The sequence below is a fragment of the Anguilla rostrata genome, chromosome 2 (genome assembly GCF_018555375.3).
Source record: "Anguilla rostrata isolate EN2019 chromosome 2, ASM1855537v3, whole genome shotgun sequence".
Lineage (NCBI taxonomy): Eukaryota > Metazoa > Chordata > Actinopteri > Anguilliformes > Anguillidae > Anguilla > Anguilla rostrata.
Window position 1 is genome coordinate 802,641 of NC_057934.1, and position 13,163 is coordinate 815,803.

Consider the following 13,163-nt stretch of genomic DNA (forward strand, 5'->3'; position numbering starts at 1 on the left):
TGGTGGATGGGGACCCGTCTCCTAACAGGATAATGATGATCATTACCGGGCCTCTCAGTGCAGCCAGCCTGGCCCGACTCTCACACACCCCTCCGCATCCCAAATGAGTCATTTTCAGCCTTTTCCCTTCTCTATTTTTACCCCTCACGCCCTCCAAGATGTGCCCTCATTGTTACTCCTGAGCGTCTTCAAAGGAGACTGTCTTCGCTAAATAAATCAATGAAATAAATGAGAAGAACTGCTCAGTGGCTCCCAACCGTGTTCCTGGAGATCAGCCATCCTGTAGGGTTACACCACAAACCTAACCAAGCACCTCACTCAGCAGCTGGAGGTCTCGTTGAGCTGCTACGGTGTCGGTGATGTGCCGTCAGTCTGATCCATCAGCTGGGCGAGTGACTGCCCTGCTTTAAGCCGCTCCAGAACACGCAGTTCAGTCACAGCGCTTCCAGCGGCACGCAGTTCAGTCACAGCGTTTCCAGTGGCACGCAGTTCAGTCACAGCGTTTCCAGCGACACGCAGTTCAGTCACAGCGTTTCCAGTGGCACGCAGTTCAGTCACAGCGCTTCCAGCGGCACGCAGTTCAGTCACAGCGTTTCCAGTGGCACGCAGTTCAGTCACAGCGTTTCCAGCGGCACGCAGTTCAGTCACAGCGTTTCCAGTGGCACGCAGTTCAGTCACAGCGCTTCCAGTGGCACGCTGTATAAAACCGTCCCGTCTGTGGGCCTGTGCGACTTTCTGAACTCCTGTTACTACAGCTCAGCCTCCTGCTCCTGCAGGTAAGCAGCCTGGGCCAGTCAGATATCTGCTGGTGTTAACCGGGCCTGTAGAACTCGCTGCAGAGCCGGGCGTGTTGGATGGGATGTGCAGTGGTTTGGATTAATGTGACTTGCCCGTCTGTAGTAGCGTAAGTACTTCATCCTCAGTGGATTTAAGACGCGTTTGTAACTGCCAGCGTTCATTTACCGAGCTTCAGAGTTTAATGTGCCGTTTCTGCTCTGCTGTGCGGTTTGCATTTGAGCAGCGTGTCTGTGAGCAGCCTGGCTCCTCTCTTCAGAACTGCTGCTCAGATCCCCGACTGGGAATCCAGTCCTGGAGGGCCGCAGTGTCTGCAGGTTTAACTCCAGTCCTGGAGGGCCACAGCGTCTGCAGGTTTAAATCCAGTCCTGGAGGGCCACAGCGTCTGCGGGTTTAACTCCAGTCCTGGAGGGCCACAGTGTCTGCAGGTTTAACTCCAGCCCTGGAGAGCCGCAGTGTCTGCAGGTTTAACTCCAGCCCTGGAGGGCCGCAGTGTCTGCAGGTTTGACTCCAGTCCTGGAGGGCCACAGCGTCTGCAGGTTTAACTCCAGTCCTGGAGGGCCGCAGCGTCTGCAGGTTTAACTCCAGTCCTGGAGGGCCACAGTGTCTGCAGGTTTAACTCCAGCCCTGGAGGGCCGCAGTGTCTGCAGGTTTGACTCCAGTCCTGGAGGGCCACAGCGTCTGCAGGTTTAACTCCAGTCCTGGAGGGCCGCAGCGTCTGCAGGTTTAACTCCAGTCCTGGAGGGCCACAGTGTCTGCAGGTTTGACTCCAGTCCTGGAGGGCCGCAGTGTCTGCAGGTTTAACTCTGAAAACCAGAATTTTCATTTGATGTAGCTGTGGAAATGTATAGAAGTTACACTTAACTAATTGTCGACCTGTTGGATTGATATGCTTTTCCCCTTTTGCATTTGTATGTTGAGGAATTCAATTAATTTTGTCCAATTAATTCCATGTGGCTGGTCGCATTTGTTTTGACGCATTGATGATGTTAAACGATACTGGAGCATGAAAAACCTGAACAGAGAAATCACAAATCACAGTAAAAATTCATCATTTTAGGGGGTATTTTTAGAATTCCGCTCCTTGTTGGAAACGCTGGTTTAGATGTGTGGGGGGGGATGTCCTGAGGCCTAGCCTTGAGGCTCTCTTAGCCCGATTAGTGCTGATGCTGGGCAGGCCGTATTGGTGTGGTCAGCTGCACTGTCCTTGCTGAATTATTTATCTGCAGCTAATAGCTATTGATGATGCGCTGGATCTGAGATGTGACTCACAGTGCCGGCCAATGAGATTGCTCAGTTCTACATGCAGTTCATATAGCATAATGGATTCCTCCAGGCTTATTCTTAGATACGGTGGACTGCAGCCACAAGTCGGGTTGCTGCAAATATACTTTCTGGCAGTAGAATAAAATATGAAAAGGAAGGATTTTGGTACATAAAGTGTCAAGTTGCATTGTGGGGTGAGGGGGAGGGGGTGGCGGATGGAGTGCTTTCGCTTTTGATGTGTTGGGTGTGTTGGGCATGGGCACTGGACATAGGAACGACAGCTCCACTGTGTGGTGGAGAGATGGGGGGGGGGGGGTTGTGTTCTTCATGGGGTTGGTTTCTCAGTGGGGTGTGTGTGTGTGTGTGTGTTTGTTTGTGAATGTTTGTGTGAGAGGGTTTGTGCTCTTCACACTGATGTGACAGGCTCTTCCTCTTCCTCAGGGTCTACGTACAGCGTGTTGTCCACGATGCCGTCGGACTCTGAAAGCAGCAGCTCCCTCAGCAGCATAGGTACGTCTGGAGCTCCGCGCTCCGCTGTCATTATACACACACCGCTGGCTCAGCGTACACACCGCTGTCACAGAGAAGCACATGACCAATGACCTGCGTCTGATAACCATGGTCCTTTATGTGTACTTTAGTTCAGTCAACTTTTTTGTCATCAAATAGCGTTAGCTCCACTTTCAGGAAGGTTTTTAAGCCCGATGAATACTCCTCACCATGGTTAGCATCGATTCTGAGCCACGGGCTCCGTGTCCTCAGGTTCCCCTGCATGCAGAAATAAACTCTGAAATGTGTGTGTTTGTGCTAATATTTCTGGTCCCAGAAAAATTAGCATTAGCAGGGTGGTTTCACGTTCAGCACAGAGAATGGTGAAAAACCACAGAAGAAGAGTACAGAACAGCCACAGGGATTGGTCAAAAACCACAGAAGAAGAGTACAGTATAGCCCCACACAAACAGTGGTGTGGCTTTGTGCCTGCTCTCCTGGGCCCCTGGTTAAGCTTAAGGCTCCTATGGCTTCTGCTGGAGGCCCTTTTCAGGTGTCAGGCAAACTTTTAACCCTCTCCATAGCTAGCTGCACTGTTTCAGATTTATGGGTTTGATTAAACTCTTCCTCCTTTGGTGGCTTTAAGACTTTATTGTTGAAGCTCAGTGGCGATGTATCTGACCTTTTGATCCTCTGTCTCAGTAGAGTCTTTTTGCTGGTTCTTCCTTTGACTTGTTTATCTTTAAATAAAAGCGGCTAGAAGCGAATAAGAAATAAAAGGCCAGATTACATTACATTACATTATAGGCATTTAGCAGACGCTCTTATCCAGAGCGACGTACAACAAGTGCATAGGTTTCATGATGTAGAGGCGCAAAAGATGGAGAGAGAGGGACCTTTCTAGTGGAGATCCTTGGTAGATTATCTAATGCAGTGTCTGTGCATGAGTAGTGTGTTGTATAATGCCTGTGTCTTTCTCCGCATTGTCATGAATGTGCTGTGTGGGGGGTCTGTGCTCTGATTGGCTGGGTGAAAGCGGCCCCGCCCCCTGCGTTCGGTGACATACTCACTGCCGCAGGTACGACCGGTAAAGCCTCGTCCCCGCCCCCGGCGCTGATTGACAACCGGCAGATGAGCGAGAAGCTGGAGACCATCCTGTTCCAGCTGCGCCAGGTGACCCGCGAACGGGACGACCTGCGCAAGAGGCTGGCCCTGTCGTCCCCGGGAACCACCTTCGACGACTGCAGGTACGCACGCGTGGCTCCGCCCCCGGACACGCCCCATGAACACGCCCCCACCCGACACGCCCCCAGACACGCCCCCTTCAGCCGGGGCTCTCTTAGCACTGCACAGGAACCCCCCGAATCAGGAGTTCTCAGGTGTATCCAACACACTGTTCAGCTGAGCAAATACGAGCTGCCTACACCAATATGGGCGTTCGGCTTGGGGCTGTTAGTTCCAGGTTTTGGACAAGCCACGCCCCCCAGGGTATGGTATCGGACAGCTGATTGGCTGCAGTGCTGCGCAGGTGGGAGTGGTCTCAGGTTGTGATTGGACGGGAGTGAGTGTGGAAATCACCGCCATATGCGCCGGGCTCTCCGAGCTCCCAGAATGCTTTATGGTGTAGTCCCATACTGCCCGGTGTCCCAAACGGGGAGAGAAAGGGGAAGGGGTCCAGGTTTGGGATGGGATGCTCTGCAGTCGGGTGCTGGTGTCAGACTGGAATATGAATCAAAGCCCAGCAGTGGAAAAGCAGAAGAGCTGTTTATAGTGGGTGGCAGTGTGTGTGGGTGGCAGTGTGTGTGGGTATTAAGTGTTTTATGTGAACTGCGTGTGCACTAATGCCATCATAGAGGAATTTTCCCGCTCTGCGCGGGCTAGATGAGGGGATTATAAATAATGCATGTTTCTCTCGTCCATTTTGCATGTGCAGTTTAGACGCCTCGCTTCCGTGCCCCAGATACGCTGTGCGCTTTGATTGCTGGGGCTGCTGTCATTAACACTGCAGCTGAGGAGGAGCAGGGTGGAGGCGCTCTGTCATTAACACTGCAGCTGAGAGCAGGGTGGAGGCGCTCTGTCATTAACACTGCAGCTGAGAGCAGGGTGGAGGCGCTCTGTCATTAACACTGCAGCTGAGGAGGAGCAGGGTGGAGGCGCTCTGTCATTAACACTGCAGCTGAGAGCAGGATGGAGGCGTCTGTCATTAACACTGCAGCTGAGGAGGAGCTGGGTGGAGGCGCTCTGTCATTAACACTGCAGCTGAGGAGGAGCAGGGTGGAGGCGCTCTGTCATTAACACTGCAGCTGAGAGCAGGGTGGAGGCGTCTGTCATTAACACTGCAGCTGAGAGCAGGGTGGAGGTTGTGTGTGACAGGCCGCGTTGCGGTGTTGTTCTGTCTGCGGGGGCCGTGTCCGGTTCCCCCCCCATCACCCCCGCGGCCGTACTGACGTTACCCCCCCCCCAGGCCGAACTCCAAGCCCAGCCACGATTACGAGCGTCTGAAGATGCAGTGCATGAAGGCGATGGCGGACCTGCAGTCGCTGCAGAACCAGCACACCAAGACGCTGCGGCGCTGCGAGGAGGCCGTGAAGGAGGCCGACTTCTACCAGTGAGTGACATCACCGGCCTTTCAGCTCTCAGCTCTCACAGCGCGCTGCAGCACACTACTATACACGCCACAGCACACGCTGCAGCACCCTACAGCACACGCCTCAGCACACGCTACAGCACACTACTATACATGCCACAGCACCCTACAGCACGCTGCAGCACTCTACAGCACACGCTACAGCACACGCTGCAGCATGCGCTATAGCACACGCTACAGCACACGTCTATACACGCCACAGCACCCTACAGCACACGCTACAGCACACGCCACAGCACACACTACAGCACGCGCCACAGCACACGCCACAGCACACGCTGCAGCACACTACTATACACGCCACAGCACCCTACAGCACACGCTACAGCACACGCCACAGCACACGCCACAGCACACGCCACAGCACACGCTACAGCACACACTACAGCACCCTACAGCACAGTCCCGCAGATGGGTCCCTAAGTTAGCCAGTCTCTCGTCATCTAACTGGCTTCACTTTCTATATTCACTTTTTATTTGGGGGGGGAGGGGGGAGTTGTGGGACGGCACTGAGGTGGGGAGAGCTGGGGTCGACCGAGTGAAATACCTACAGCGATACCGCCGAGCCACATAAACCCCAGACTGCCTTCTGCCCAGCTCTGTTTCCATGGCGAAACGCTGCCGTCTTTCTGAGCGCTACACGCTGCAGACGGGCTCTCCCACATTAAGCTCCACAGAAAATTACATTCTGCCCCGAGCAGGGAAAAGCGATCGGAGGAACTTGTGTTTGTAATCCTCTGGTCTGAGGGAGCACTGTGACCACCGCTCTGCAGTTAAAAATAGCGCCCTGAAGACGCCATATTTACGGGCTCGCCTCCCCCCCTCCCTCCCGCGTATTAATTTCATAAAAGCTTGAGTGCTCACAACTCGATTTGAAATTCGTGAAATTAAATCAGTGCTGCATAAATTAAATTTTCGAGAGTTCAGAGCAGAAGGGGGAAAGTGCTGTTGGAGGCACAAACTCTTCTTTCTTCCTGCCTTTTTAACAAGGAGAAAAGCATCTGCAATTACCTCTAATTACTGGGCGACCTCTCAGGTGTTTAAAAAAAAAAAAAAAAAACCGTTTTGGGTTTGCTTATCCTACACATAGCCAATATAAAACTGTATGTAAATGTGAGCTCATGCATTATGGATTTTTCATTTAGGAATTAAATGGTGTGCCAGAGTCCAGTCTCTCCCTGAAGGAATTCGCTGTTACCAGCAGCTTGTGCTGCTTATTAACTGTGCAGTGCTGCACTGTGGAGTGGAGTGTTCTGTCCACACATTGCCCTCTGTTCAACCACCACTGGTTTGTTTCCACTTTGACTTGAAAGTGGTGTGCAGTTCTTATTGATCGGTGAACTCGCCAAACTGTGCTCTTTCTTGTAATAAATGAGTCAAAGTTAAGGACACATTTTGATGGAATCCCAGCCGTGGCCCGCTGCGGGCCATCTGACTGGGTTTCTGCCGCAGAAGAGCCTGCTTTCCCAAAAATAGGATCGGCGCTTGTGTACTCTGAAGTCACTCAGGATCTTCACTCTGGAGTGATGTGCAAAATGACTGGATCATTCCAGGTGATCTCCATGGCAACAATGGAGGAGAGGGGCTCAGTTTGCCGACAGTAATACTGCAGGTCAGATTTGATGGAAATGAGTGTGCTCCCGAGTGTGGTTCCCATTCAGCTGGAAGGGCGTTTTAAGCTCAGCAGCAAAACGTCCTTTGAGCGAAATAACCAAATTAATCTGAATTCTAGTAAAGACAATTGCTTCTACCCCACGCACACACACACATTTTTTCACAACTGCAGTGGAGAATGTTTTAAGCAAGATTTAGCCGATGAAGGTAACTTGTTGTTTATTTTTGTTTACAAACAGGACTAGTGGCATAATTTGTACCTGCATCCACACTCATTGTTCATTTTGTAGTTGTTTGGTGCTCTGAGTCAGAATGATTCATTTTGTATATATATATGTAATGCCCCCCCCACTGAGCCCATGTGAGGATAAAGAATGACAGTTTGTCTAATTCCACGGCTGCACGCTGTCCCCCTCAGTCTAAAAAAGCAACAGCTGGCTGCCCTGAGCAGGGAGATCTGCTGCTGGGGGGGGGATTCAGGAGCTGGCGGGGGGGCAGGGGCTGGGGCTGGGGCGGGGGGTGGGGGGTGGGGGCGAGGGGTGACAAATTATGACAGCATTTCAGCCCCTTCCCCAGGCCTGCGTTTACTCTGCAGCACGCTCTAGAAAAGCCCTTTATTATACCTCACCGGCTCTTTCACCGCTGGGCCTAAACTGGAGCAGCACTTCCTGTCCATCCGTCTGGGGAGAGGGGCTAGCCCTGGACTGCACTCCCCAGCAGGCCGGTCCTGGGGCAGCACTTCCTGTCCATCCGTCTGGGGAGAGGGGCTAGCCCTGGACTGCGCTCACCAGCAGGCCGGTCCTGGGGCAGAACGAGTGCAGTGAATTCATGGCTAAAATGTGAATCCGTAACCGTGGGAACAGTTGTGATCATTCTGTCTGAAAGCTGAAACTGCCCCGTCTGAAGGACGGGGACAGGAGGGTGTGTTTTAAAGTCGTTTTTAACGCCCCCTCCCCGCAGCACGCTGCACAGCCGTCTCCTGAGCGACCAGTCCCAGCTGAAGGAGGAGATGGACGCCATGAAGAGGGACCACGCCCAGCTGGTGCGCGAGCAGAGCCACCTGCAGCAGGCCTGCGAGGACCTGGGGAGGCTGCACGAGGAGGACCAGAAGGAGCTGGCCGACATGAGGCTGCAGCAGCAGCAGGTACGCCTGTTACACCTGTACTCCTGTTACACCTGTTACACATGTTACCTGTGCTCCTGTTACACCTGTTACGCCTGTTACACCTGTATACCTGTTACGCCTGTTACACCTGTACGCCTGTTACACCTGTTACACCTGTATACCTGTTACGCCTGTTACACCTGTATACCTGTTACGCCTATTACACCTGTTACACCTGTACTCCTGTTACACCTGTTACGCCTGTTACACCTGTTACACCTGTATACCTGTTACGCCTGTTACACCTGTACTCCTGTTACACCTGTGCTCCTGTTACACCTGTACGCCTGTTACACCTGTTACACCTGCTACACCTGTACTCCTAATACACCTGTTACACCTGTGCTCCTGTTACACCTGTTACACCTGTACTCCTGTTATACCTGTACTCCTGTTACACCTGTACGCCTGTTACACCTGTACTCCTAATACACCTGTGCTCCTGTGCTCCTGCCCTCATATTACACCTGTGCTCCTATACTGAGCTTAATTCCACCTGACCTCAAATAACTTAATTACCCATTTTTTAATTACACTGATTTGTCACCTTTCCTTGTTAAACTTTACATCAGCAGTCATTTCATCTCATTAGTGAATAGTGAAATACGGCTGTTCAGTGTCTGAAGGGAAATGTGACCTTTGCAGTTGTGAATCCAAATAATAAATGAAGACACAGCCTTCTTCTGCACATTTGTTCCGGGAAAATGAGTTTTTCATCTTTTGTGTCTTAGTGCTGTGATACCCGTTGTTTATCTTTGAAAATGATCTGCTTGATTTCACTGGGCCTGCTCCGCCCACTCGTTACAGCGTGAAGCCTGAGTCATGCCTCTGAAACATCTGCTCTGATATCTCCACTGATGCCTCTCTGCTCCCAGACACCCACCAGGCATCAGTGTGGCTCGCACATCCTAATTACACCAACTTCTCTGCTCTCTGACCGTCAGTGACTGCCTAATATCCGTTATAGAAGAGTGCGCTAGAGTTTGCTAGCGCTCTGTGTGTGCTAGCGCCCTGCATGTGCTAGCGCTCTGTGTATGCTAGCGCTCTGTGTATGCTAGCGCTCTGTGTATGCTAGCGCCCTGTGTGTGCTAGCGCTCTGTTTGCTAGCGCTCTGTGTGTGCTAGCGCCCTGTGTATGTTAGCGCTCTGTGTATGCTAGCGCTCTGTGTGTGCTAGCGCCCTGTGTTTGCTAGCGCTCTGTGTGTGCTAGCGCCCTGTGTTTGCTAGCGCTCTGTGTGTGCTAGCGCTCTGTGTGTGCTAGCGCCCTGTTTGCTAGCGCTCTGTGTTTGCTAGCGCTCTGTGTTTGCTAGCGCCCTGTGTGTGCGTCTGCAGCAGACTGGCCTGTCAGACTCTGCCGGGGGGTCTGAAACCTCGCTGTGTGACACAGAGACGTGCATGCTGGGTAGCTGGTCTGTGGGGGCCGTATGGTTTTATGGTCTCTTAATGCCAATAAATGCTGGAAATGCAACGCTGACGCCTCCTTTCCTGGATGAGCAGCCTCCGTCCCTCTCCGCATTCATTTCACACATCTCTGCTCTTCAGTCTGTTAATATTTTGCCATGAGTCATTAACAGATTTCTTCTTTAAAATTTTGTTATTTTTTTGATGTCACTGTTTGCATCCCTGAACGCGTTCCGTGTTTCTCAGATTTGTTTGGGCACCTTGCAGCTTAACATTACCATGCTTTAGGGCTGCTTTGTGGAACTGAGCACCGCATCGTGCTGAATGGATTCAGTTTGACATTTCACACTTCCACTGCATAAATTACCCCTGGGGTCCTTTAATCCTCTGAGTATTTCTGAATGGAGTGCAGGTAAATGTGCACAGAGTGCTCAGTGTCACCACCTGCTGTCTAAAATGTGTATGTGCTCTGGATAGACTCAAGTGAACAGAACTGCGCTAATTTTTAAATGAAAGGTGACTTCACTGGTCTGGCAGCGTTGCTTTAGTTCCAGTGTAAAAAATCAGGTTACAGGCATCAATATAATTTAAACACTCCCCCCCTCCTGTTAGGTATTGAGGGAGAACGGGTCATCTGAGATTCTCAACAAGCTGTACGACACGGCCATGGACAAGCTGGAGGGGGTGAAGAAGGAGTACGACGCGCTGCGGAAACGCTACAACGAGAAGACGGCCAATCACAACACGGACCTGAGCCGGCTGGAGCAGGCGGAGGAGGAGGGGCGGCGGCTGCAGAAGCAGATGGAGGTGCTGATGAAGCAGCGGGACACAGCCATCCACTACCAGCAGCAGTACTCTTCCTCACTGAGGAGGTAACCCCGCCCCTAAACCTGCCAATCACCCCCTAAACCCCGCCCCTTACACACCATCCACTACCAGCAGCAGTACTCTTCCTCACTGAGGAGGTAACCCTGCCCCTAAACCCGCCAATCACCCCCTACACCCCGCCCCTAAACCAGCCAATCACCCCTACACCCCGCCCCTAAACCTGCCAATCACCCCCTACACCCCGCCCCTAAACCTGCCAATCACCCCTACACCCCGCCCCTAAACCTGCCAATCACCCCCTACACCCGCCCCTAAACCGCCAATCACCCCTACACCCGCCCTAAACCTGCCAATCACTCCTACACTCCGCCTAAACCCGCAATCACCCCCTACACTCCGCCCCTAAACCGCCAATCACCTACACCCGCTCCTAAACCGCCAATCACCCCTACACTCGCTAAACCCGCCAATGCACCGCTACAGCCCGCATCCCTAACCGCCAATCACTCCCCTGATACCCGCCCTAAACCGCCAATCACCCCCTAAACCCGCCCCTAAACCTGCCAATCACCCCTTACCCCGCCCCTAAACCCCAATCACCCCTAAACCCCGCCCCTAAACCTGCCAATCACTCCCTGTACCCCGCCCCTAAACCTGCCAATCACTCCCCTATACCCCGCTCCTAAACCCACCAATCACCCCCTACACCCCACCCCTAAACCTGCCAATCACACCCTGTACCCCACCCCTAAACCCGCCAATCACCCCCTACACTCCGCCCCTTTCATGTGTCCAAGTGTCTATGTCCCCAGCTGCCCGGCTCAAACCTGCATCCTTCATATTTTATTCACTCTTCCATTTCTGATTTCTGCTTGCGTATGAAGGCCGTTATGTAAGGCCAGAAAGTATGATGTGATGTTTTCTGTGATTTTTAACCTTTGTGAAATCTCTGTGGTTTTTCTCTAGTAAGGTCAGGCCAACGGAGTATTTTTGCTTTTTCGAATGTGGGACGCTGGTTTTTTTCGCCTTAAACTTTTAGAATGTTGAGTCTCGTCCTCGAGGACCCGGCACATTGGGGAATGTATGAATTATTTGTGCGTTGATGGCTCAGCCGGAGATGGGCTGTGTTTGTCTGCTGAATTATTGAGGGTTTGCGTGGGGTGTTTTTACCCCCCCGCCCCCCAGGTTCGACTCGATGCAGCAGGAGCTGAACAAGACGACTGCGCAGAACAAGGAGCTGACGCGGGAGCTGGAGCGGCTGCAGACGGACGCCACGCGCTTCAAGACGCTGCAGCTGAAGGCCGTGAAGGACTCGGAGAAGTACAAGGAGGAGCGCGACTCGGTCTTCAACGAGTACCGGCTCATCATGAGCGAGCGCGACCAGGTCATCAAGGAGGTGGACAAGCTGCAGACCGGCCTGGAGGTGGCCGAGGCCAAGCTGAAGAACACCTCCTGCGAGAGGAAGGTGGCCGGGGAGGAGATGGAGGCGCTGCGACAGGTGGGTCACCTGAGCGCCTGGGACGGGATGGGCGGGACAGGTGGGACGGGCGAAATGGTCCCCAGTGCCCAGGCGGGACAGGCGAAACGGACCCCAGTGTTTAAAACGAGAGCGCCGTAGTCATGTGATGAGCCACACAAGAAAGGCCTTCACTCATGAGTTTGCTGCTCATTCCACACTGGGAATCACACATTTTTAGCCACACCGACCCCCCTTCACCCCCCCCCCCCCTCCCCCCACGTATAATCACAGTGTGTGAGTCATGATTTGGGAGCCTGGACCTCCAGCAGGGGTTTAACTGGCAAGTTAAAATCTCAGGTGGGGAATTGCTCCTGTACTCTGGAGGAAGGCGCTGCTTAATTATCTCTGACATTCAATTAATTTAGTGAGCTGCCGTCTGTATAAATCAGGGGTGTCAAACTCCAGTCCTGGAGGGCCGCAGCGTCTGTGGGCTTTTGAGTGTTTCACCATGAAGTCATTGATTGGCTTAAGAGGCCACACATCTTGTTCTCTCTGCTTTAATTGGCTGCTTTGAAGGGAAACCACAAATACCTGCAGACTCTGCGACCCTCCAGGACTGCAGGCATACATTAATTATGGCAAATATAAAATGCTAAGCAATGTAATTTGCCCTATGAGGGCTGCTGTTGGAGGCCGTTGGAGGCTGGTAGAGGCTGTTGGAGGCTGGTAGAGGCTGTTAGAGGCTGTTGGAGGCTGTTGGAGGCTGGTAGAGGCTGGTAGAGGCTGTTGGAGGCTGTTGGAGGCTGTTGGAGGCTGGTAGAGGCTGTTGGAGGCTGTTGGAGGCTGTCAGAGGCTGCTGGAGGCAGTTAGAAGCTGTTGGAGGCTGTTGGAGGCTGTTGGAGGCTGTTGGAGGCTGTTGGAGGCTGTTAGAGGCTGTTAGAGGCTGTTAGAGGCTGTCAGAGGCTGTTGGAGGCTGGTAGAGGCCGTTGGAGGCGGTTGGAGGCTGTTAGAAGCTGTTGGAGGCTGTTGGAGGCTGTCGGAGGCTGTCGGAGGCTGTCGGAGGCTGTTGGAGGCGGTTAGGGGCTGATAGGGGCTGTTAGAAGCTGTTAGAGGCTGATAGAGGCTGATAGAGGCTGATAGAGGCTGATAGAGACTGTTAGACGCGGTCAGTGACGCAGGCCGCCCCGCTCTGCAGGAGCTGAGCTCGGCGCTGGTGGAGCGGGACCGGGCCATCTGCGAGCGGAACGAGCTGCTGGAGAAGTACTGCCACGAGGTGAAGGACAAGGCCGAGGCGCAGAAGGAGCTGAGCCAGGCCTGCAAGGACATCGAGACGGTGCGGGAGGAGCGGGACGTGGCACGCAAGGAGCGCACCGAGGCCATCATCCAGAGAGACCAGCTGCTGCGGGAGTACTACCAGGCCCGGCAGGTAGGGGGCGCCCCACGCACCCGGAACAGCAGGAGCGGGACTTATTTAATCCGTGGCGCTGCCATCTTCTGGCC

At 53.1% G+C, this 13,163-nt stretch overlaps 1 protein-coding gene across 1 annotated transcript in view; it reads left to right on the forward strand.

The window, feature by feature from the left end:
• Positions 1 to 13,163, forward strand: part of dlg5a (discs, large homolog 5a (Drosophila)) — a 50,526-nt gene that overhangs the window by 18,547 nt on the left and 18,816 nt on the right. The window contains exons 2-8 of the mRNA XM_064314564.1: positions 2,503 to 2,571; positions 3,629 to 3,797; positions 5,015 to 5,158; positions 7,772 to 7,955; positions 9,989 to 10,248; positions 11,390 to 11,702; positions 12,859 to 13,089. Of these exons, the coding sequence (XP_064170634.1) occupies positions 2,503 to 2,571; positions 3,629 to 3,797; positions 5,015 to 5,158; positions 7,772 to 7,955; positions 9,989 to 10,248; positions 11,390 to 11,702; positions 12,859 to 13,089 (1,370 nt within the window). The remainder of the gene's footprint in view (positions 1 to 2,502; positions 2,572 to 3,628; positions 3,798 to 5,014; positions 5,159 to 7,771; positions 7,956 to 9,988; positions 10,249 to 11,389; positions 11,703 to 12,858; positions 13,090 to 13,163) is intronic.